This window comes from Tamandua tetradactyla, chromosome 5 (genome assembly GCF_023851605.1).
Source record: "Tamandua tetradactyla isolate mTamTet1 chromosome 5, mTamTet1.pri, whole genome shotgun sequence".
Lineage (NCBI taxonomy): Eukaryota > Metazoa > Chordata > Mammalia > Pilosa > Myrmecophagidae > Tamandua > Tamandua tetradactyla.
Window position 1 is genome coordinate 116,609,854 of NC_135331.1, and position 24,406 is coordinate 116,634,259.

The window sequence follows — 24,406 nt, forward strand, 5'->3', positions numbered from 1 at the left end:
TATCATCTCCATTTGACAGGAGGTTTGACTGGGATTCAAAGGGGCTTAAGTAACTTGCTTATGGATCTACCAGTCTTAAGTGATGGTTCCTGGATTTAAACCCTAGTTTCTTCTTTGCTATGCTGTTAATAAAAGAGAAATGGTAGAGTCTTGAAATTTTTTTTATTATTTTAAAAATTTATTTACTTTTTATTTATGATACATAACCACATACAAACACAAACATTCTTATCATATGATCATTCCATTCTTGTTATATAATCAGTAACTCACACTATCATCATATAGTTGTATATTCATCATGATCATTTCTTAGAACATCTGCATCAATTCAGAAAAAGCGATAAAAAAAGAAAACAGGAAAAAATTCATACATACCATACCCCTTACCCCTCCCCTTCACCGATCACCAGCATTTCAATCTACTAAATTTATTTTAACATTTGTTCCCCGTTATTTATTTTTAATCCATACGTTTTACTTGTCCATCGATAAGGTAGACAAAAGGAGCATCAGACACAAGGCTGTCAGAACCACACAGTCACACTGCGACAGCCATATCTTCATACAATTATCTTCAAGAAACATGGCCACCGGAGCACAGCTCCACCTTTTCAGGCAGCTCCCTCCACCCTCTCCATTACACCTTAACTAAACAGATGATATCTATTTAATGCATAAGAATAACCTCCAGGATAAGCGCTTGACTCTGTTTGGAATCTCTTAGCCACTGACACTTTATTTTGTCTTATTTCGCTCTTCCCCCTTTAGGTTGAGAAGATTTTCTGAATCCCTTGATGCTGAGTTCTAGCTCATTCTAGGATTTCTGTCCCACGTTGCCAGGAAGGGCCACACCCCTCGGAGTCATGTTCCACGTAGAGAGGGGGAGGGCAGTGAGTTTGCTTCCTGTGTGGGCTGAGAGAGAGGCCACATCTGAGCAACAGAAGAGGTTCTCTTGGGGGTGACTCTTAGGCCTAATTTTAAGTAGGCCTAGCCTATCCTTTGCGGGATTAAGTTCATATGAACAAACCCCAAGATTGGAGGCTCTGTCTATTGCTTTGGCTGTCCCCACTGCCTGTGAAAACATCAAGAGTTCTCCACTTGGGGAAGTTGAATTTTCCCCCTTTCTCACCATTCCCCCTAGGGGACTCTGCAAATACTTCCCTATTCACTGGTCAAATCACTCTGGGACTTGTCTGGGCATCACTCTGGACAAACCTATAAAATCTCATTTCCTGTGCAAGTTTCCAAGTACTATAGTGTTCTACTGAGCTGTCCCCATAAGTTATATTAGGAAATGCACTGTCAAAATATAAATTTTGTACCAAATAGACATTTTTTGCTTGTGTCACACATATGTTAAAGTTTTAAAATATTAATTACCATCTATTTTCAACACCCTGCATGCAGTTAGGTAGTATTGTGCTATCTATTTCTGAATTTTTACGATCAATCCTGTTTCACAATCTGTGCACAATCCCTTTAGCTCCAATTACCCAATATCTACCCCATTTCTATCTCCTGATGGTCTCTGTTACCCACTGAAATTCTCCAAGTTCATTAGCTAATGTCAGTTCATATCAGTGAGACCATACAGTATTTGTCCTTTTGTGTTTCTGGCTAATCTCACTCAGCATAATGTCCTTAAGGTCCATCCATGTTACATACTTCATGACTTTATTCTGTCTTACAGCTGCATAATATTCCATCATATGTATATACCACAGCTTGCTTAGCCACTCCTCTGTTGATGGACACTTTGGCTGTTTCCATCTCTTGGCAATTGTAAATAATGCTGCTATAAACATTGGTGTGCAAATGTCCGTTTGTGTTCTTGCCCTCGTATCCTCTGAGTAGATACCTAGCAATGGTATTGATGGATCATATGGCAGTTCTATCCTTAGCTTCCTGAGGAACTGCCACACTGCCTTCCACACTGATTGTACCATTTGACATTCCCACCAACAGTGGATAAGTGTTCCTCTTTCTCCACATCCTCTCCAGCACTTGTCATTTTCTGTTTTATTGATAATGGCCATTCTGGTGGGTGTGAGATGATATCTCGTGATTTTGATTTGCATTTCCCTAATAGACAGGAGAGTTGAGCATCTTTTCATGTGCCTTTTGACCATTTGTATTTCCTCTTCTGAGAAGTGTCTGTTCATGTCTTTTGCCCATTTTGTATGTAAATGGGTTGTCTGTCTTTTTGTTGTTGAGTTGAACAATCTCTTTATATATTCTGGATACTAGACCTTTATCTGATCTATCAAATCCAAATATTGTCTCCAATTGTGTAGGCTGTCTTTTTACTTTCTTGATGAAGATTTTGATACACAAAAGTGTTTAATTTTGAGGCGTTCCCATTTATTTATTTATGTATTCAATGCTCATGCTTTGGGTGTAAGATCTAGGAAACTGCTTCCTATTATAAGATTGATGAGATACCCTGGGTTTTCTTCTGAAAGTTTTATGGTTTTAGATCTAATGTTAAGTCTTTTATCCATTTTGAGTTAATTTTTGTATAGGGTATGAGATATGAGAACTCTTTCATTTTTTGCATGTGGATATCCATTCTCTAGGCACCATTTATTGAAGAGACTGTTCTGTCCCAGGTGAGTTGGCTTGGCTGCCTTATCAAAGATCAATTGTCCATAGATGAGAGGGTCTATATCTGAACACTCTATTCGATTCCATTGGTCAGTATATCTATCTTTATGCCAGTACCATGCTGTTTTGACCACTGTAGCTTCATAATACACCTTAAAGTCAGGTAGCGTGAGGCCTTCGACTTCATTTTTCTTTCTCAGGATATTTTTAGCTATTCAGGGCACCCTGCCCCTCCAGATAAATTTGGTTATTGGGTTTTTCTATTCTGAAAGGTAAGTTTTGGGGATTTTGATTGGTATTGTATTGAATCGGTAAATCAATTTAGGTAGAACTGATATCTTAACTATATTTAGTCTTTCAATCCATGAACACTCTATGTCCTTCCATTTATTTAGATCTTCTGTGATTTCTTTTAACAATTTCTTATAGTTTTCTCTGTATAGGTCTTTTGTCTCTTTAGTTAAATTCATTCCTAAATATTTTATTCTGTTTGTTGCAATTGTAGATGAAATTTTTTCTTGATTTCCCTCTCAGATTGTTCATTACTAGTGTATAGAAATACTACAGATTTTTGAGTGTTGATCTTGTAACCTGCTACTTTGCGGTACTCATTTCTTAGCTCTGGTAGTTTTACTGTGGATTTTTCAGAGTTTTCAACATATGGTATCATATCATCTGCAAACAGTGAGAGTTTTACTTCTTCCTTTCCAATTTTGATGCCTTGTATTTCTTTTTCTTGTCTAATTGCTCTGGCTAAAACTTCCAACACAATATTGAATAACAATGGTGATAGTGGACATCCTTGTCTTATTCCTGATCTTAGGGGGAAAGTTTTCAGTTTTTCCCTGTTGAGGATGATGTTAGCTGTGGGTTTTTCATATATTCCCTTTATTATGTTGAGGAAGTTCCCTTCTGTTCCTATCCTTTGAAGTGTTTTGAACAAGAAAGGATGTTGAATTTTGTCAAAAGCCTTTTCTGTATCAACTGAGATGATCATGTGGTTTTTCTGCTTTGATTTGTTGATATGGTATATTACATTAATTAAATGATGTTGAGCCATCCTTACATACCTGAGATGAATCCTACTTGGTCATGATGTATTAGTTTTTTTAATGTGCTGCTGGGTTTGATTTGCTAGAATTTTGTTGAGGATTTTTCTCTATATTCACTAGGGAGATTGGTCTGTAGTTTTCTTTTCTTGTAATATTTTTGTCTGTCTTTGGTATGAGGGTGATGTCGGCTTTGTAGAATGAGTTAGGTGACTTTCCCTTCTCTTCAATTTTTTTGAAGAGTTTGAGCAGGATTATACCAATTCTTTCTTGAATGTTTGGTAGAATTCACATGTGAAGCCATCTGGTCCTGGACTTTTCTTTTTTGGGGAGCTTCTTAATGACTGATTCAATTTCTTTACTTGTGATTGGTTTGTTGAGATCTTCTATTTCTTCTTGAATCAATGTTGGTTGTTCATGCCTTTCTAGGAAGTTGTCCATTTCATCTACATTGTCAAGGTTATTAGCATAAAGTTGTTCATAGTATCCTCTCATTACTTCCTTTATTTTTGTGGGGTCAGTGGTTATGTCTCCTCTTCCATTTCTGATTTTATTTAGTTGCATCCTCTTTCTTCTTCTTTTTGTCAACCTTGCTAAGAGTCCATCAGTCTTACTGCTTTTCTCATAGAACCAACTTCCAGTTTTGTTGATTTTCTCGATTGTTTTCATGCTCTCAATTTCATTTTTTTCTGCTCTAGTCTTCATTATTTCTTTGCTTTTGCTTGCTTTGGAGCTAATTTGCTGTTCTTTAGTTCTTGCAAGTGGACAGTTAATTCCTTGATTTTTGCTCTTTCTTCTTTTTTTGATATAGGCATTTAGGGCAATAAATTTCCCTCTTAGCACTGCCTTTGCTACATCCCATAAATTTTGATATGTGTGTTTTCATTTTCATTTGCCTCAAGATATTTACTGATTTCTTTTGTAATTTCTTCCTTGACTCACTGGTTGTTTAAGGATGTGTTGTTGAGCCTCCACATATTTGAAATTTTCTAACACCCTGCCTGTTATTGATTTCCAGCTTCATTCCTTTATGATCTGAGAAAATGTTTTGTATGGTTTCAATCTTTTTAAATTTATTAAGACTTGCTTTGTGACCTAGCATATAATCTGTCCTTGAGAATGATCCATGTGCACTTGAGAAAAAGGTGTATCCTGCTGTTGTGTGGTGTAATGTTCTATATATGTCTGTTAATCATTTATTGTCTTATTCAGATTCTCTGTTTCTTTATTGATTCTCTGTCTAGATGTTCTGTCCATTGATGAGAATGGGGAATTGAAGTCTCCAACTATTATGGTAGATGTGTCTATTTCTCTTTTCAGTGTTTGCCTCAGGTATTTTGGAGCTTTCTGTCTCAGTGCATATTTATGATTATTATGTCTTCTTGTTGACTTGTTCCTTTTATTAATACATTGTGTTGTTCTTTGTTTCTTTTAACTGTTTGACATTTGAAGTCTAATCTGTTGGATATTAATATAGCTACTCCAACTCTTTTCTGATTGTTATTTGCATGGAATGTCTTTTCCCAACCTTTTACTTTCAATCTATGTTTTCCTTGGGTCTAAAATGCATTTCCTATAGACAGCATATTGATGGGTCCTGTTTTTTAATCCATTCTTCAAGCCTATGTCTTTTTATTGGGGAGTTTAATCCATTAACATTTAGTGTTATTACTGTACAGGCTGTACTTTCTTCTACCATTTTGCCTTTTGGATGTTATATGTTGTATCTAATTTTTCTTCTTCTTACCTTTACTGATATTCATTTCTATATTCTTCTCTACACCTCTCTCTCCTGTCTTTCCTTATCTGTCTCTAGTGCTCCCTTTAGTGTTTCTTGCCGAGCCGGTCTCTTGGTCACAGATTCTCTCAGTGAATTTTTGTCTGCAAATATTTTAATATCCCTGTCTATTTTACTGGATATAGAATTCTTGATTGGCAGTTTTTCTCTTTTCATCCCACTTAAATATATCATCCCACTGTCTTCTTGCCTCCATGGTTCCTGCTGAGAATTCTACACACAATTTTATTGGGTTTCCCTTGTATGTGATGGATTGTTTTTATCTTGCTGCTTTCAAGATTCTCTTTCTCTTTGATATCTGACATTCTGATTACTAAGTGTTTTGGAGTATGTCTGTTTGGATCTGTTCTATTTGGGGCATGCTGCACTTCGTGGATCTGTAATTTTAAGTCTTTCCTAAGAGTTGGGAAATTTTCAGTGATAATTTTCTACATTGGTTTTTCTCCTCCTTTTCCCTTCTTTTCTCCTTCTGGGACACCCACAACAGATACATTCATGCACTTCATGTTGTCATTCAGTTCCCTGAGTCCCTGCTCATATTTTTCCATTCTTTTCCCTCTAGTTTCATTTGCTTGTCTGATTTCAGATGTTCCTTCCTCCGGTTCACTAATCGTATTTTCTGCCTCTTGAAATCTGACATTGCAGGTTTCCATTGTTGTTTTTATCTCTTCTACTGTGCCTTTCATTCCCATAAGCTCTGTGATTTGTTTTTTCAGACTTTCAATTTCTTCTTTTTGTTCATTCCTTGCCTTCTTTATATCCTCCTTCAATTCGTTGATTTGATTTTTGATGAGATTTTCCATGCCTGTTTGAACATTCTGAATTAATTTTTTCAATTCCTGCATCTCATCTGAAGGCCGGTTTGTTCCCTTGACTGGGCCATTTCTTCAATTTTCCTAGTATGATTCATTATTTTTTTTGCTGGCATCTAGGCATTTAATTACCTTAATTAGTTTATTCTGGAAATTGTTTCCACTTTTTTTTTCCTAGGATTTTCTTGCTGGATGACTTTGTTGTCTATCTATTCTTTGACATTCAGTTCAGTTTATTCTATTCCTCTAGCTTAGGTTTTGTTTAATAGATCAGAATTTTTCAGTTCTTGTTTTTTTGTTTCTTGCCCTGCCTGTATGGTGCCTCTCCCCACCCCGCACTTAAGAGGGTCTACTTAGGTATTATAGACCCTAGTCAGATTTTCCCAGACCAAACTGGCCCCCTCTCTGGAGGAAAGAGTCATTTGCATCAGATTTCCCTGTGGATGACACCCAGCAGATTGAAAGATTTTCCTATGAAGTCTCTGGACTCTGCATTTTTCCTATCCTTCCCAGTATGTGGCCCTTTTCTGTCTGCAGGTTCCACCAGCATAAGGTGATGCGGTACCTTTAACTTCAGCGGACTCTCCCTGCTGGGGGTGTGGTGGAGACAGAGGAGAGGTTGTAGGCCGGCGTTAATCGCTTCACTTTTCTAGACCCTGGGATCTGAATTCCTTGAGGGAGGGATTCCACCTGAGCTGGGCCCCACCCTCTCCTAGGGAAAGCGCAGGCTCCAGACAAGCTCTCAAGCAAGCTCAATTCTGCCTATGCCTGGGGCACTGGAGCCGGAGAAGCCTTGCAGCTGTATCCAAAGAGTAATCAAGCCCTAGAAACACAGCCACAAAAGAGAAAAAGAAAAATCCTTTTCAGAGCAGGACCCTGTTCCTTGGGTCTGCCAATCAAGAGCTTAAGTTGTTATGTTGCTCTGTGTATCTCCAGTTCATCTGTGTCCCCTCCTTTCCTTCAGGGCCCAGACCTTTTCAGATCCAAAAACAATGTTCTGTCAGCCCTGCCCCCTCTGCACTGGGGCAAAAAACCAACAACCTCCACATTTACTGGAGGATCAGCTGAGCTTTAGGGCCTATTTTTCAAAGTCAGAATTTGTTAATTAATTCCACATTTGGTGTTTTGTTGTGCTCAGCCCCTGCTGCTAGTAAGATCCCTTTCCTTTCCCCTCTGGGAAGCAGCCTGTGGGGGAGGGGCACCCGCTGCTGCAGCTTGGGGAACTCACGGTTCTGGGGGAGCTCACAGCCCATCCAGCTGGTCCAGACTAGGTTACGCTGTGTGTCCAGTCACTGAGCTGGCCCCAGCAGTTGTTCTGTACTGTTCCTGCCTATTTACTAGCTGCTCTGGAGGACGAACTAAATTCCACACCTCACTAAGCGCCATCTTGTCTTCTCTCTAGTATTTCTAAAGAGTTTTGAAGTTTAGCAACAATTTGGGTAATGCTTCTTAGGAATGGAAGTAGCACTAGCTTAGGAAATAGGAGATCCAGACTGTCACTGTATTTTTATATTATATTTTGGTAAGTAACTTAAGTATATTATCTTAAATATATTTAAAGCACTTGGAAAGGGAAATGGGTACTTGGTGCGTAGTAGATACAGAATTTCTGTTTAGGGTGATGGAAAAGTTTTGTTAATGGATGGTGATGATAGCACATATGTGTGAATATAATTAAAACTACTGAATTGTATACTTGAAAATGGTTAAAATTAAAATGGCAAATTTTATGTTTTATATATGTTACCACAATAAAAAAAAAAAAAAAAACTATGGAACTCCAAGAATGAACCTTAATGTAAACTGTGGACTTTAATAACATAGCTATAATCATATTGATTCATTGTTTGGTACAACTGTACCACACAGGAAAAACTCTATCTGTGGAGGGTTGTTATATGAGAACTTTATTTTCTGCATAGTTTTTCTACAAACCTACATTCATTGAAAAATATTTTCTTTAATTGAAAAAGAAAACGACTTTGCTATATTTCTGCTAAGATTTTATATGTAAAATATTTTTTCATTCTGACTTTAATCTTTATCAGGATAATTTCCTTTGAAGTGGTCTCAAAAAATTTTTGTAAAAATCCCTTTTTAATATTTTGTTCTCTTTTTTATTTAGTCATTCCTACATTGGTCAAGATTATAGTGTACAGGGAAATGCTGGGAAGATTTCTTTAGATCAGATTGATTCGGTAAGTATCTATTCTATTAATCTTAGACTTTGTCAGTGAAAGAAGCACAGACTTTTTTCCAACCAAAGATTGGTTTGGTGTGGATGTGGGTGGGGAAAGAATGTTATTTCATTATTTCCCAATCAGTTTAAAGAAAATCCCATGTCCTATTCATATGACTTAAAAAAAATACAATTAAATCTGAAAATTTAATTTAATTATTTAATTTGAAAATTAAGCATTTATTCCAAAGAGGAAGTTTCCTCAGCTAAATAGCTAAACTCATCACTTTCAAATTCTCCCTTGTATACAACACCAGTACTCAATTTTGCCAAATTCTCTGCTATTTTAAAACAAAGATCACCTTTTTTCCAGTTGGCAGTGACACATTCACCATTTCTAAGACCTCATTGGAAGTCCCTTTAATGTTCACATTTCTACCAACATTCTCTTCAAAGTATTTGAGATCTTTCCTGTTGTTTCTCACAGTTCTTCCACAATCTCCCTCTTGTCCATTTATAAAGCCATTCCAGCATATTTGGTATTTGCAAATTGCAGCACCTCTACTTCTCTGGTTCCAAAATCTTTCAGTTTGCTAAAGCTGACAAAACGCATTACACCAGAAATGGGTTGGCATTTTCAATGGGATTTTATTAGGTTACAAAAGTACAATTCTAAGGCCATGAAAATATCCAATTTAACACATCAAGAAGAAGATGCCTTCTTGAAGAAATGGCTTCTGGCATCCAGGGTTCCTGGATCAATTTCTGTGACTCTCTCTTTCCTCCAGAGGCTTTTCTTTGGATTTCATGTCTTAGCTTCTCTGGGTCCTTCCTTGTTACTCCTGCAGCATTTTCTCTCCAAAATCCTCTCTCCCGGTGTTTGTCTTTTATCCTCATAAAGAACCCCAGCAAGAGGATTAAGACACACCTTGAATGGGTTGGGTCACTTCTCCATGGAAACAATCTAACCAAAATATCCCAACATTAGGTCTGCTCCCACAGGGATAGATTAAGAGAACATGGCCTTTTATGAACTACATAAGTGCTTCAAACCAGCACAATAACTAAACTGTGTTTATTGTTTATATGTAAATACCATATACATTTAGAAAAGGAGAAATGGAAAATGCTTAGTATGAGCTCCCATCTCTAACTTGTCAGTAGGTTAATGGTTGGCACATTCCAGCTTATTTCCATTTCGTGTTTCAATCAATAAAATGAAAGAGCAAAACATTTTACTGTAATTCTCATAATTTCTCTTTAATGCAGAATAGGATTTCTGCTCTGTGCTAGTTTGAAACTACGTACCTCAGAAAATCCAGTTTTCGATCCTGATCCAATCTTGTGGGGCCAGACCTATTTTTTAGGGTAGAACCTTTGATTAGATTGTTTCCATGGAGATTGACCCATTCAATTAGGGGTGTGATCTTTTGATTAGATGGAGATGTGACTCCGCCCATTCGAGGTGGATCTTGAATAGTTTACTGGAGTCCTTTAGAAGGGGAGATGTTTTCGAAAAAACACAGTTGCTTCAGAGCCAACACAGATACAGATACAGACACAGTTGTTTGGAAATACAGAAACCTCAGGAGAAAACAGGAACTGAGAGAGCTGTCAGGAGCTAAGAGAGTTGCTGGATGTTAGACAGGAACCAGAGCCAGCTCAGATACAGATATTTGGAGTTTTGAATGGTAAAGGAGATGCTTGGAATGCCAACAGCGAGAGCAGGTGCCCAGTCTGAGATGTTTGGAGATGCAGAGCCCAGCACATATTGCCATGTGCTTTCCCACGAGGTGCTAAGCAAGCCAGAAGCCAGAGGGATCCACAACAGCTGAGAGAGCCATTTGAAAGCAGAAAGTGGGAGAGAATGAGACACGCCAGTCTCATGTCTTCCCATGTGAGAAGCATTGGCCTTTCTTGAGTCAAAGTATTTTTCTCTGTATGCCTTAGTTTAGACATTTTTATGGCCTTAGAACTGTAAACTTGTAACTTAATAAATCCCCTTTTTAAAAGCCAACCCATTTCTGGTATATTGCATTTCAGCAGCATTAACAAACTGAAGCATGAGCCCACTAAACAAGGGAAAATAAGCCCGACATAAATAATCTTTAGACAATTGTCAGATTATTTGCAGTAAACTAAAAACATACTGAGCTTTTAATACTTGGAAATAAAAAATTGAAATGACATGAGTAAAAAGATCTATGAGATTTAGAGACCAAAATGAATAGATCTTCTTCTTTGAAAAAATTTAATCATGCACTTACAGGTACTATGTCTAGAAATGACAATAGATTGTGTCCCTTCGAAACTTGTTCTCACATGTTCTGCCCTTCAATTTTCTCAGTTCCTTCATCACTAATACTTCTCCCCCATAAGTGTTATGTTTACTTTACATTATGTGAATGGTTTTTTACCTTATATTGTGTGAATTGTGTTTATTTTGTATTGTGTGAATGTAGTTATCAGGTATTGGGGGAACCTTGCATGTGCATACTAATGATATTGAATATCAATTACGTTTTTTTAATTAGAACAATTTTTGAGGAAAAAAATCTACTAGCAGTAGAAGGAAACACGTATGGGAGTATGAAAATGAGTGGAAGGCTTTTGAAATAGGCCTGCCAAGGAAGGAGCTAGGCCTGAAGGAACTTGGTTGGGATAGAAAAATTACCAAGTTGTTACTGTGAAAGGATAAAGAAAAACTGGGTGGTCACTAGAGGGAGCAACAAGATTCGCAGGGTGGGGCCTGCTTTGGTATGCAGGCAAAGGAGAACTTGCCATGGAATATGCAAAGGAGTGAGAATTTAAGTCTTGGGAGGAGGATATTTGAAGAAGTCAGAAATAATGCACTTGAGACCGTAAGTGAAAAGGGCCACAGTGGCTCAGCAGCCAGAGTTCTCGCCTGCCATGCTTGAGATCCAGGTTTGATTCCCGGTGCCTGCCCATGGAGAAAATAAAAAAGAAAGAAAGAAAAAGAAAGTGGGCAGTGATATTTTCATATTTGACATTAAAAGAAAAACCTGCATTTTTTTCTTTTAATTATTGATCTCTTTAATGCATGTATTTGAATTCCCCTTTTAAGAGCCATTTCTCTTATTTGTGTGTTCTACTTTGTATCTGAATTATTTTAAAAGGTCATCTGTGACCTAGCAATTGCACTTTTGGATATTTACCTAGGAGAAATGAAAACTTAGGTTCATGCAGAAGCATGTACGAGAATGTTGACAGAGACTTTATTCATGTAGTCTAAAACTGGAAACAACCCAGTTGTCCTTTAGTGGGTGAACAGTTAAACTGTAATACATTCATACCATAGAATACTGTGCAGCAATAAGAAGGAACAAACTATTGATACACATGACAGCTTGGGTGGCTCTCAGGGGCATTATGCTGACTGAAGAAACGCCATTAACAGAAGATTACGTACTGAATATAACAGTCTCGAAATGACAAAATTACAGAGACAGAAACTAGATCACTGGTTGCCAGGTAGGGAATGGCAGTAAAGAGTGTACAGAAAGGAGATGGGGAATGTTATAAAAGGGCAACATTAGAGGGATCTTTGTGGTGATGGAAATGGTCTGCATCCTAACTGGTAATGGATATACATACCTATACTTGTGATAATTTTGCGTAGAACTCAGTACACATGTACACATACAATTGAATGTATGTAAATCTGAGAAAATCTGAGTAAGATTAGTGTATTGTATCAATGTCAGTATCCTGGTTGTGATATTGTACTATAGTTTTATAAATGTAAGCATTGAGGGAAACAGTGTAAAGGGCACACAGTATCTCCCTGTATTCTTTATTGTAGCTACATGTGAATCTACAATTATCTCAAAAGAAAAGGTTTAATTAAAGAAAGTAAAAAGAAACAGGGGAAATAGTTTTTAACATATTTTACTTAACCCAATTACCCGGAGTATAATTTCAACATATAATCAATGTAAAGAGTATTAGTAAGAAAAGGTTTGTCTGTGGTCATAACAGTACAATAATACTTCCTTACAGTTTTTGTTTTTATTCTGATTAGACTGAATTTTGCCATCACAACAGATATTATGGGACCTGGTAAATCTTCCAAGTAACCCAAAACTATTTTTTCTTGTAGCTTTCTACCAAGTCTTTCCCACCCTGCATGCGTCAGTTACATAAAGCCTTGCGGGAAAATCACCATCTTCGTCATGGAGGTCGAATGCAGTATGGTCTTTTCCTAAAGGGCATTGGTTTAACACTGGAACAGGCTTTACAGTTCTGGAAACAAGAATTTATCAGAGGAAAGATGGATCCAGATAAGGTAATTTTTAAAAATCTGAGAAGTAACTAAAATTTTGATTTGGTCTGATAACTGAAAGTTCTATCTTTTGAATATTCTCCCTGAAATGTGGCTGAAAATTTTGAAGATAATTATAATTGCATTTAGGTAAAAAGAAACTCAAATATTAATCTAATAGGTGCTCAACAAAAGGTTGGGAAAGATAATTTAATTCAGAGGGTAAGATTGAAGCAACAATATAAAATATAAAGTAATACTTAAATGAAGAGTCTTTTCTTTTGTAGATATATTGACAGTAGTACTTAAAAGACTGAAATTACTTTCTGAGTTATATTTCTATAGGAGTGTGTGTGTGTGTGTATATACAGATATACATACATACATGCATAATGGTATTTTGAAGACTAGGAAATGTTGAGAACAAATAAAGTGAATGAAATTTAAAATGTTTTCTATTGTATTATGCAAAACTTTTCGTAAAGCATTTTTTTTTAGTGTGGTCAGACACTGGGAATTGAACCCGGGTCTCTGGCATGGTAGGCGAGAACTCTGCTATGGAGTCACCGTTGCCCGCCCCATAAAGCATTTTTAGATAGAAATTAATTGCTATAAATATGAAAAACTGCTTTCAAACCTATCCATAGTACTCAGATTGCCACTCCTACTCCTTATTTTTTTTAGTAGTGCTAGTTAAATATTTTATTTTGCAAATGGCTTTCCTTGTCCTTTCTACACCATGTCTCTGTGGTATGAAGCACATTTTTTAATTGTTTATTTCTTGGTTTGCTTTCTCCTAGAAAAAATAAATTACAGAACAAAGAATATTTAGCAAGTGAATTTTATAATGACACTTTATTATGTCACTAGCTGTTTGCTTTATTAAAAATTTCAGGTCCTTGTTTAAAGTACTATATACAAAGATGTGGCAGTTTAATACAATTTTGGATAATGTTTCTTAGACTTATGGTTCTTTAATTCTAAAGGTAATATATTCTGATTATAGAAAAGATGAAAAATTGCCTGTCATTCCTGCATTCAAAAATACTTACTTCAACATTTCAGACTTTCTTTTTAGTCTAGTTAGCTAAATATCATAATGTGTTTTTTTCCCCATTTTAAAATTGACATTGTATTATAAGCATTTCTCCATATTGTTGAGTAATCTTTGGAAATATCAATTTAAATGGTTGCAAAATATACTGCCCTTTGAAAGTTATGTAATTAGTTTAATCATTTTCCTAATTTTGAACGTTTGGTTATGTGTAAGTTGACTGTGCTGTAAATGTATAGCAACCAGTATCCTGAGCATTTGAATCTTTGATTGTAATTGTGATTATGACCTTTAGAGATGTCCATTGGAAAACACGATTACCTGACAATTTTAAACAGTTTTAAATGTTTTAAAGTTTTTGATGCACGCTATGGCTGTTCAGAAAAGTTTTTGATTAGGCCATCTTCAAGTTATGTCAGAATCTGCTCTGTCATTGTCATTGTATATTACTTTAAAATATTTTTTGATCTTTTTAGTTAAAGGTTTTTTTGAGGTAAACTATTTAGGTTGTCATTGTAAAGTGAATTGAGAAGTAAGTTGTGCTGCATTTCACCTTGATTGTTGCTATAAATTATGATGGGAAAGAAGGAAGAAGAGAGTAGGGAAAAAGCCTTGCCAGAAGATGCAAACACTTGTTTTGCATCCTAGCCCTCCTAACTTGAACACCCATTCATTGATCTTCTTTGTTTTATGTTATTCTGGGACGACCTATGTGTCAATGTCTCTAGTGTTTATTTTTTTAAAACTGTATGTTTAAAAACAATTACATATAGAATTTGTATTTGTGTTGTAAAAGTAGCTTTCTTCAAAAATTATTGTGTAATAAAGTTTTTTTCTTTGTAGATAATAGAGCAGTCTATAGTTACATTAGTTAATTATTGATTACAGCAAATGTATTATTTTGACTAAGAAAACACAAGTTATACTTATGACTTACTGTGAGTGTTTAGTATTTTGTTGTTAGTCTTTGTCAATTAATGTTTTTCTCAATGATATCTTTTCTTACATACTTTTGCAATGAAATGTAATGTAATATACAATAAGTTTGTCAAATATTCTCTTCAATTTAATAATTGCACCTATTTTAAGTGATATTTCCATTGAAAATACTCTTAAAAATTGTAGAAAATTGTTTTCTTAAAATACTATAATTCTGAAAGAGGCTATTCTGGAGGCTACTCTTAAGAAAGCTTCACTTAGATAGTGCTGATTGCCATGGTTTGCTAAACCCCAACCAACATCGCTCCTGTTGACTCTTAAGGACGCCTAGGGCTCTAACTGAGACTCTGTAAAGATTTCATGCACTAAATTTGCGTTCCTGGATGCTACAATTCCTCGAGGGTTCCTAGGTCAGATAAATCCTGAAACTCAGAAAGCTGGGCCTCTCCAAGATTTTCAAGGATTATCAAGATTATCCCCCTGTCCTTTAGTGTTGACCCCCCCTTCTCAACATGAAAAAGTCAGAATGGGCATTGCTTAAATATCCGTATAGATATTTAGAAGGATCAAAGGAGAAGGAGGAGATATGACAGAGAAATTAGGATTTAACAAGCGAATATGACTGCTGAATTGCTATATTAATATTCCTTCTAGCTTCCAGTGTTTTGGAACAGCTAGAAGGAAAATTCTGAGATGGTAGAATGGTAGTTATGACAAACCTGGGATCTGTTCTGTAACTACTCGTTGAAGTGTGCCTTGAAAATTACTGCTTTTCCTTCCTTTGCTTTGTATATATGTTATATTTTACAATTAAAAAACGCTAAAAAAAAACCACTGTAGTTCTGGAGAATGTAGTGTAAGACATATTTTTGTTTGTTTGTTTTTACTCCTAATTAAAGGAGTTTGGTGTTAAAATTGGGTTTGAATGACCTGGAGCAGTCACTTCTGTAGAATAGTTCTTTTCCTGATAGTACAATAAAATGATGTGATGTTGTAGTTAGTTTCAGCCATCTATGTTGTATATGTCATTTAACAGATTTTTATTGTGTTCACTGAGGACAGATGCTGTTGTTCTAAAGATACTGCAGAAAAAGACACAGGCCTTATTTATGAGGACTTTACAGTCTCTTCAAAACTCAGATAAATACAAATATAATTATCAGTATGATTACTGCTATGATAGAGTTGCTCATATGATTCTATAGTAGATCAGAGGAGGGAGCTGTGGGAGGGGAAATAGTTACTGAGTGTTTCACTGATTGAGGATATAGTATTTGCCAAGTGAAGTTAAGGAGTTAGCCAGGGAAAGAAGGGAATTCCACACTGAGGAGACAACCTTTTCAGAAGTCCATATGAGAGAGAATAGCCCATCCTTAGGGGGTGATAACTGAATTATACAAATGTAATTGTACAAGGGATGATTCTGGAAATGTTTTTTACGTTTTTACCAAAGGTAGATGGGCTATCAGTCATTAGTAACTGGGCTTACTGGGTGTGATTGATAACTGTAATTGTAGTTAATCATAATTTCATAAATTTTAATATATGTGTGATGAATCTGGGATATAGAAGAAAGCTTAGTGACAGAAAGAAAATAGTATGAATAAAGTTCTCACTTGGTTCAAATTAATTTGGCCTCTCTAAATACGGTTGTCTGATCATATGGGCCAGGGTTGAGGAAAAAAATCTTTTGCTTTAAGATTTTAATCTGCTTGATCTTGAGGTGAATTTAGAGTCAGAAGTAGTCTGTAAAGTAATTATGAACATGTTGTGTGGAATAAGGAAGTTATTAGGATTAATCATCCTAGAGAAATGTCTTGAATTAGGATTTGAAAGAGATAAATGACATAGACTGGTAGAGAGGTAAGAACACACAGTATAAAAGGAAATAAGAGGATTTTTTTCTCTTTTTTTTCTCTGTTATCATTTTATTTCTTTTTCTGTTGTCTTTTTATTTCTTTTTCTAAATTGATGCAAATGTTCTAAGAAATGATGAATATGCAACTATGTGATGATATTAAGAATTACCGATTGTATATGTAGAATGGAATGATCTCTTAATGTTTTGTTTGTTAATTTTTTTAATTAATAAAAAAAGTTAAAAAAAAAGAAAATAAGAGGAGAATAGAGAAAACATTATTTGCTCTTCCATTTTTTGCTATTTTTCTTCCCTTATTTTGTTACTCTTCCATTACTGTTGTTTTGGTTTGCTAAAGCTGCTGGAATGCAATGTACCAGAAATGGATTAGCTATTACAAAGGGAATTTATTAGGTTACAGATTTACAGTTCTAAGGTCATTAAAAGGATCCACTTAAGGCATCAACAGGATACCTGGACTCTGAAGAAAGGCTGCCAGCATCCCCTCTCTGTTGGTTGGAAGGCATGTGGCTGTTGCCTGCTAGTCCTTGCTTAAGGTTTATTGCCTTCAGTTTCTAATTCCAGTGGCTTTCTCTCTGTGTCCTGTGGGTCTTCTCTTACTGTTTCCAGGGCATTTCTCTCTCTGGGTGTCTGTGGGTCCTCTCTTAGTTTCTCTGGTGCAAACTCTAGATTTCATCTGTTAGCTTAGCAACTCCTGAGGCATTTTCTCTCCAAATGTCTGTCCTTTCTCCAAAATGTCTCTCTTTAAAAGGACTCTAGTAAACGGATTAAGACCACCTTCAATGGGCAGGTCACATCTCCATGGAAACAACCTAATCAAAAGATCCCACCCAACAATAGATCTCCCCCCCACAGGAATGGATTAGAATAATATGGGTTTTCTTGGGTACATAACAGATTCAGACCAGCACAAATGTTATTCATTCACTGATGCTTTTTGTTAGCTGATTTAGGGGTTGTTGTGGTTGTTGTTGTTACTTATCATTTTAAAATCTCTGCTTGCTTCTAGACTTCTCCTTGGATTTAACCTTCCCAATATATTTGAATACTGTTTTATATGATTGTATATTGTACTAGAAGATAAGGGATTTTAGTATTAAAATATGCTGGTCTGAAGTTGTTACGTACCCAGAAAAGCCATGTCCTTTTCCTGATTCAGTCTTGTGGGGGCAGCCATGTTTCTTGTAATCCTGATTCAATACTGTGGGGTGGAAATGTTGGTTGGATTGTTTCCATGGAGATGTGTCACACCTAGTTGTGAGTGGGACCTTTTGATTAGATTGCCTCCATGGAGACTGACATACCCAATTGTGGTGTGGCCTTTTATTAGATGGAGATTTGACTCTACCCATTCAAGGGAGGTCTTGTTTAGTTTACTGGAGTCCTTTAAAAGGGGAGAGATTTTTGAGAAAACACAATTGCTTCAGCGCCAACAGAGACACAGACATTTGGAGATGTTTGTAGTGCTGACAGAGAGAGCAGATGCCTAAACATGGAAGTTTGGGACTGCAGAGCCAACCGACATAGCCATGTGCCTTTCCAGGAGATGCTAAGCAAGCCAGAATCCAAAGTTGTGCCCTGGAGGAGCTAAGGCCCACTGAAACTTAGGAAACTACTGGCATCAGAAGCCAGAAGCACTGGAACCAGAATAGTGACCAATAGATGCCAGCCATGTGCCTTCCCATGTGATGGACACTGGCTTTTCTTGAGTCAAGGTATCTTTCTCTGGATGCCTTAGTTTGGATATTTTTATGGTCTTAGAACTATAAATTTGTAACTTAATAAGTTCTCCCTTTAAAAGCCATTCCATTTCTGATATATTGCATTCTGCAGCATTTAGCAAACTAAAACAAACATCAGATATTTTCAAGAGAACATTTTGTTGTTGCAAATCATCTTATAGCAAACTGATTACTTTAGGATATACCTTACTCCCATAAATTTCATAACATAGGGTTGTTATTCTTATATTTAATTGTATTGACTATGAATACTTGTAAAATATTAAAAAATAAAAATAAAAAATCCTTTCAGTTACCTCTGTCAGTAGGAGGTGGGGTACATTTGAAAATTGCACTTAGATTGTCAAGTAGGATTCTTTGAATTTGTGAACGGTTTTACAAGAGGTATTTGAGGTTTGAGCATCTTATTACTTGGATTCTTATTTCTTGGATTCCTGAAATAAATGCATCTATGCTTTATGCAAATAAAATTTATTTTATTAATCGCAGTAAAGTTTTATGCAAGTTTTTCTTAGTTGTAATTTAATTTAGTAATTAAATTACATTCCAGTCTTGGTAAAAAAAAAACTCACCCTGTGGGCAAGAGATAACATTAATCAAACCTCTGTTTAGAATGTGTAAAACATACCACTAAAATATTTTTCATTTGGAACCTGGATATTAAATCATTTCAACTACTAGCTTGTTAAGAAGTAAATTGAACTGCGTAATTCTTTTAATAAATTTAAAGGAATATGCCCTCTCAATCAGATTGCTTACAGCATTGTTGTTCTGAATTGCTTTAACCTGGCTCTACTGGATATTAAACACAACACAGATCATGTACACTTTATAAAGTTGAAATTCCCATCCCTGATTATAGCACGCTTAAGGTCTACTACATGTTGTTTTAATTGGGTCAAGGAACATTTAGCACTGTTTAAAAAGCTTATCTTTTGTCCCAGAGTCCAGCTTACATTATAACTTAGACTTATCTGGTTAAAAATTGCCTGCCAAAGGATTAAATTTGTGGCTGGTGGGGTATGTGTATGTAAAGCATATTTATTTTTAAGGCTATTTGTTTTGTATTGTTTTACGACCAGTGGTTTTCCCTGGACCCAGACCAGTATCTTTGGCATCTTCTGGGAACTTGTTAGAAATGCAGAATTTCTGATTGAAACTCTAGGGGTGGGGTCCACAGTCTGTGTTTTAACAAGGCTTCCAGGTGATTCTGATGAACACTAAAGATTGAGAACTAGATATAAAAAATAATGAATCGAAAGAGAAGATGGCGGCTTATTAAGACGCGGGGATCTTAGTTCCTTCTCCAGAACAGCTACTAGGGGAGTAGAAACGATACAGAACAGCTCCCGGAGCCACGACAGAGATCAGAAAGACAGTGTACCCCATCCTGGAACGGCTGACTGGCTGAGAGAACCCACTCCAGTGAGATTTCCGAGGGGCGCGGGCTTCCCCGGGCCGGGGCGGCAAGCGGCCGGAGTCCCTCCCTTCCTCCTTCCAGGGCCAGCTGGGACAATTGGACAGGTGGTCCCCTCAAGCCGCGGCGGCTGGCGCCCCGCCCACACGTGGCCCCCCGGACCAGCTGGGAGAAATGGATTGGAGATCCCCAGGCCGTGGAGAACGGTGACCAGGGTCCCTTCCTAATACATGACTTTCCGGTCTGGCTGGGAACGGTGCACTCTCCCGGGCCGCGGCAGCTGGTGCCCTCCTGCCAGGTTTGTCACGCCAGGCCGACTAGGAGATTCGGAGGGGCGCTTTCCCGGGCTGCGGCGGCCAGCGATCCTCCCCACGTTTGGATCCCCAGGCCAGCTGGGACTCTTCTAAGACGCTTCGGCTGGCAAACCTCCCCCAGGGCGAGAGTTTTCCAAAGTTAAAGGACCCACAGCACCTTTTACTGGTGGGTCCCGCAGACAAACGTGTGCCACGAGCACCACCTACTGGGCAGGATAAGAAAAGCAGAACCCAGAGATTTCACAGAAAAATCTTTCAACCTGTTGGGTCCAACACACAGGGAAATCTGACTAAATGCCCAGACGCCAACAGAAGATAACGGATCACGCTCAGAAAATTGAAAATATGGCCCAGTCAAAAGAACAAACCAATAGTTCAAATGAGATACAGGAGCTGAGACAACTAATGCTGAATATACGAACAGAAATGGAAAACCTCTTCAAAAACAAAATCGATAAATTGAGGGAGGACATGAGAAGACATGGGCTGAACAAAAAGAAGAAATAGAAAAACTGAAAAAACAAATCACAGAACTTATGGAAGTGAAGGATAAAGTACAAAAGATGGAAAAAACAATGGATACCTACAATGATAGATTTAAAGAGACAGAAGATAGAATTAGTGATTTGGAGGATGGAACATCTGAATTCCAAAAACAAACAGAAACTATCGGGAAAAGAATGGAAAAATTTGAACAGGGGATCAGGGAACTTAAGGACAATATGAACCACACAAATATACGTGTTGTGGGTGTCCCAGAAGGAGAAGAGAAGGGAAAAGGAGGAGAAAAACTAATGGAAGAAATTATCACTGAAAATTTCCCAACTCTTATGAAAGACCTAAAATTACAGATCCAAGAAGTGCAGCGCACCCCAAAGAGATTAGACCCAAATAGGCGTTCTCCAAGACACTTATACTAGTTAGAATGTCAGAGGTCAAAGAGAAAGAGAGGATCTTGAAAGCAGCAAGAGAAAAACAATCCATCACATACAAGGGAAACCCAATAAGACTATGTGTAGATTTCTCAGCAGAAACCATGGAAGCTAGAAGACAGTGGGATGATATATTTAAATTACTCAAAGAGAAAAACTGCCAACCAAGACTCCTATATCCAGCAAAATTGTCCTTCAAAAATGAGGGAGAAATTAAAACATTCTCAGACAAAAAGTCACTGAGAGAATTTGTGACCAAGAGACCAGCTCTGCAAGAAATACTAAAGGGAGCACTAGAGTCAGATACGAAAAGACAGGAGAGAGAGGTATGAAGAAGAGTGTAGAAAGAAGGAAAGTCAGATATGATATATATAATACAAAAGGCAAAATGGCAGAGGAAAATATTATCCAAACAGTAATAACACTAAATGTTAATGGACTGAATTCCCCAATCAAAAGACATAGACTGGAGAATGGATTAAAAAACAGGATCCTTCTATATGCTGTCTACAGGAAACACATCTTAGACCCAAAGATAAACATAGGTTGAAAGTGAAAGGCTGGGAAAAGATATTTCATGCAAATAACAACCAGAAAAGAGCAGGAGTGGCTATACTAATATCCAACAAATTAGACTTCAAATGTAAAACAGTTAAAAGAGACAAAGAAGGACACTATCTACTAATAAAAGGAACAATTACACAAGAAGACATAACAATCATAAATATTTACGCACCGAACCAGAATGCCCCAAAATATGTGAGGCATACACTTCAAATACTGAAACGGGAAATAGACACATCTACCATAATAGTTGGAGACTTCAATTCCCCACTCTCATCAATGGACAGAACATCTAGACAGAGGATCAATAAAGAAATAGAGAATCTGAATATTACTATAAATGAGCTAGACTTAACAGACATTGATAGGACATTACATCCCACAACAGCAGGATACACCTTTTTCTCAAGTGCTCATGGATCATTCTCAAAGATACACCATATGCTGGGTCACAAAGCAAGTCTTAACAAATTTAAAAAGACTGAAATCATACACAACACTTTCTCGGATCATAAAGGAATGAAGTTGGAAATCAATAATAGGTGGAGTGTCAGAAAATTCACAAATACATGGAGGCTCAACAACACACTCTTAAACAACGAGTGGGTCAAAGAAGAAATTGCAAGAGAAATTAGTAAATACCTCGAGGCAAATGAAAATGAAAACACAACATATCAAAACTTATGGGACGCAGCAAAGGCAGTGCTAAGAGGGAAATTTATTGCCCTAAATGCCTATATCAGAAAAGAAGAAAAGGCAAAAATGCATAAATTAACTGTCCACTTGGAAGAACTGGAGAAAGAACAGCAAACTAATCCCAAAGCAAGCAAAAGGAAAGAAATAACAAAGATTAGAGCAGAAATAAATGAAATTGAAAACATGAAAACAATAGAGAAAATCAGTAAGACCAGAAGTTGTGTCTATGAGAAAATCAATAAGACTGATGGGCCCTTATCAAGATTGACAAAAAGAAGAAGAGAGAGAATGCAAATAAATAAGATCAGAAATGGAAGAGGAGACATAGCTTCTGACCTCACAGAAATAAAGGAGGTAATAACAGGATACTATGAACAACTTTACGCTAATAAATACAACAATTTAGATGAAATGGACGGGTTCCTGGGAAGACATGAACAACCAACTTTGACTCAGGAAGAAATAGATGACCTCAACAAACCAATCACAAGTAAAGAAATTGAATCAGTCATTCAAAATCTTCCTAAAAAGTAAAGTCCAGGACCAGATGGCTTCACATGTGAATTCTATCAAACATTCCAGAAAGAATTAGTACCAACTCTCCTCAAACTCTTCAAAAAAATCGAAGTGGAGGGAAAACTACCCAATTCATTCTATGAAGCCAACATCACCCTCATACCAAAACCAGGCAAAGATATTACAAAAAAAGAAAACTACAGACCAATCTCTCTAATGAACATAGATGCAAAAATCCTCAATAAAATTCTATCAAATCATATCCAACAATACATTAAAAGAATTATACATCATGACCAAGTAGGATTCATCCCAGGTATGCAAGGATGGTTCAACATAAGAAAATCAATTAATGTAATACACCATATCAACAAATCAAAGCAGAAAAATCACATGATCATCTCAATTGATGCAGAGAAGGCATTCGACAAGATTCAACATCCTTTCCTGTTGAAAACACTTCAGAGGATAGGAATACAAGGGAACTTCCTTAAAATGATAGAGGGAATATATGAAAAACCCACAGCTAATATTATCCTCAATGGGGAAAAATTGAAAACTTTCCCCCTAAGATCAGGAACAAGACAAGGATGTCCATTATCACCACTATTATTCAACATTGTGTTGGAAGTTCTAACCAGAGCAATTAGACAAGAAAAAGAAATACAAGGCATCAAAATTGGAAAGGAAGAAGTAAAACTATCACTGTTTGCAGACGATATGATACTATACGTCAAAAACCCGGAAAAATCCACAACAAAACTACTAGAGTTAATAAATGAGTACAGCAATGTAGCAGGTTACAAGATCAACATTGAAAAATCTGTATCATTTCTGTACACTAGTAATGAACAAGCTGAGGGGGAAATCAAGAAATGAATCCCATTTACAATTGCAACTAAAAGAATAAAATACCTAGGAATAAATTTAACCAAAGAGACAAAAAACCTATATAAAGAAAACTACAAAAAACTGCTAAAAGAAATCACAGAAGACCTAAATAGATGGACGGGCATACCGTGTTCATGGATTGGAAGACTAAATATAGTTAAGATGTCAATCCTACCTAAATTGATCTACAGATTCAATGCAATACCAATCAAAATCCCAACAACTTATTTTTCAGAAATAGAAAAACCAATAAGCAAATTTATCTGGAAGGGCAGGGTGCCCCGAATTGCTAACAACATCTTGAGGAAAAAAAACGAAGCTAGAGGTCTCGCGCTGCCTGACTTTAAGGCATATTTTGAAGCCACAGTGGTCTAAACAGCATGGTATTGGCATAAAGATAGATATATCGACCAATGGAATCGAATAGAGTGCCCAGATATAGACCCTCTCATCTATGGACATTTGATCTTTGATAAGGCAGTCAAGCCAACTCACCTGGGACAGAACAGTCTCTTCAGTAAATGGTGCCTAGAGAACTGGATATCCGTATGCAAAAGAATGAAAGAAGACCCGTATCTCACACCCTATACAAAAGTTAACTCAAAATGGATCAAAGATCTAAACATTAGGTCTAAGACCATAAAGCAGTTAGAGGAAAATGTAGGGAGATATCTTATGAAAGTTACAATTGGAGGTGGTTTTATGGACCTTAAACCTAAAGCAAGAGCACTGAAG

The 24,406-nt window shown here is 36.7% G+C and overlaps 1 protein-coding gene across 3 annotated transcripts in view; it reads left to right on the forward strand.

The window, feature by feature from the left end:
* PRIM2 (DNA primase subunit 2) overlaps positions 1–24,406 on the forward strand; it is a 389,523-nt gene that overhangs the window by 260,680 nt on the left and 104,437 nt on the right. For all 3 annotated transcript variants that reach the window (XM_077162165.1, XM_077162166.1, XM_077162164.1), the window contains exons 9-10: positions 8,392–8,464; positions 12,566–12,751. In XM_077162165.1, coding sequence (XP_077018280.1) covers positions 8,392–8,464; positions 12,566–12,751 — 259 coding nt within the window. The remainder of the gene's footprint in view (positions 1–8,391; positions 8,465–12,565; positions 12,752–24,406) is intronic.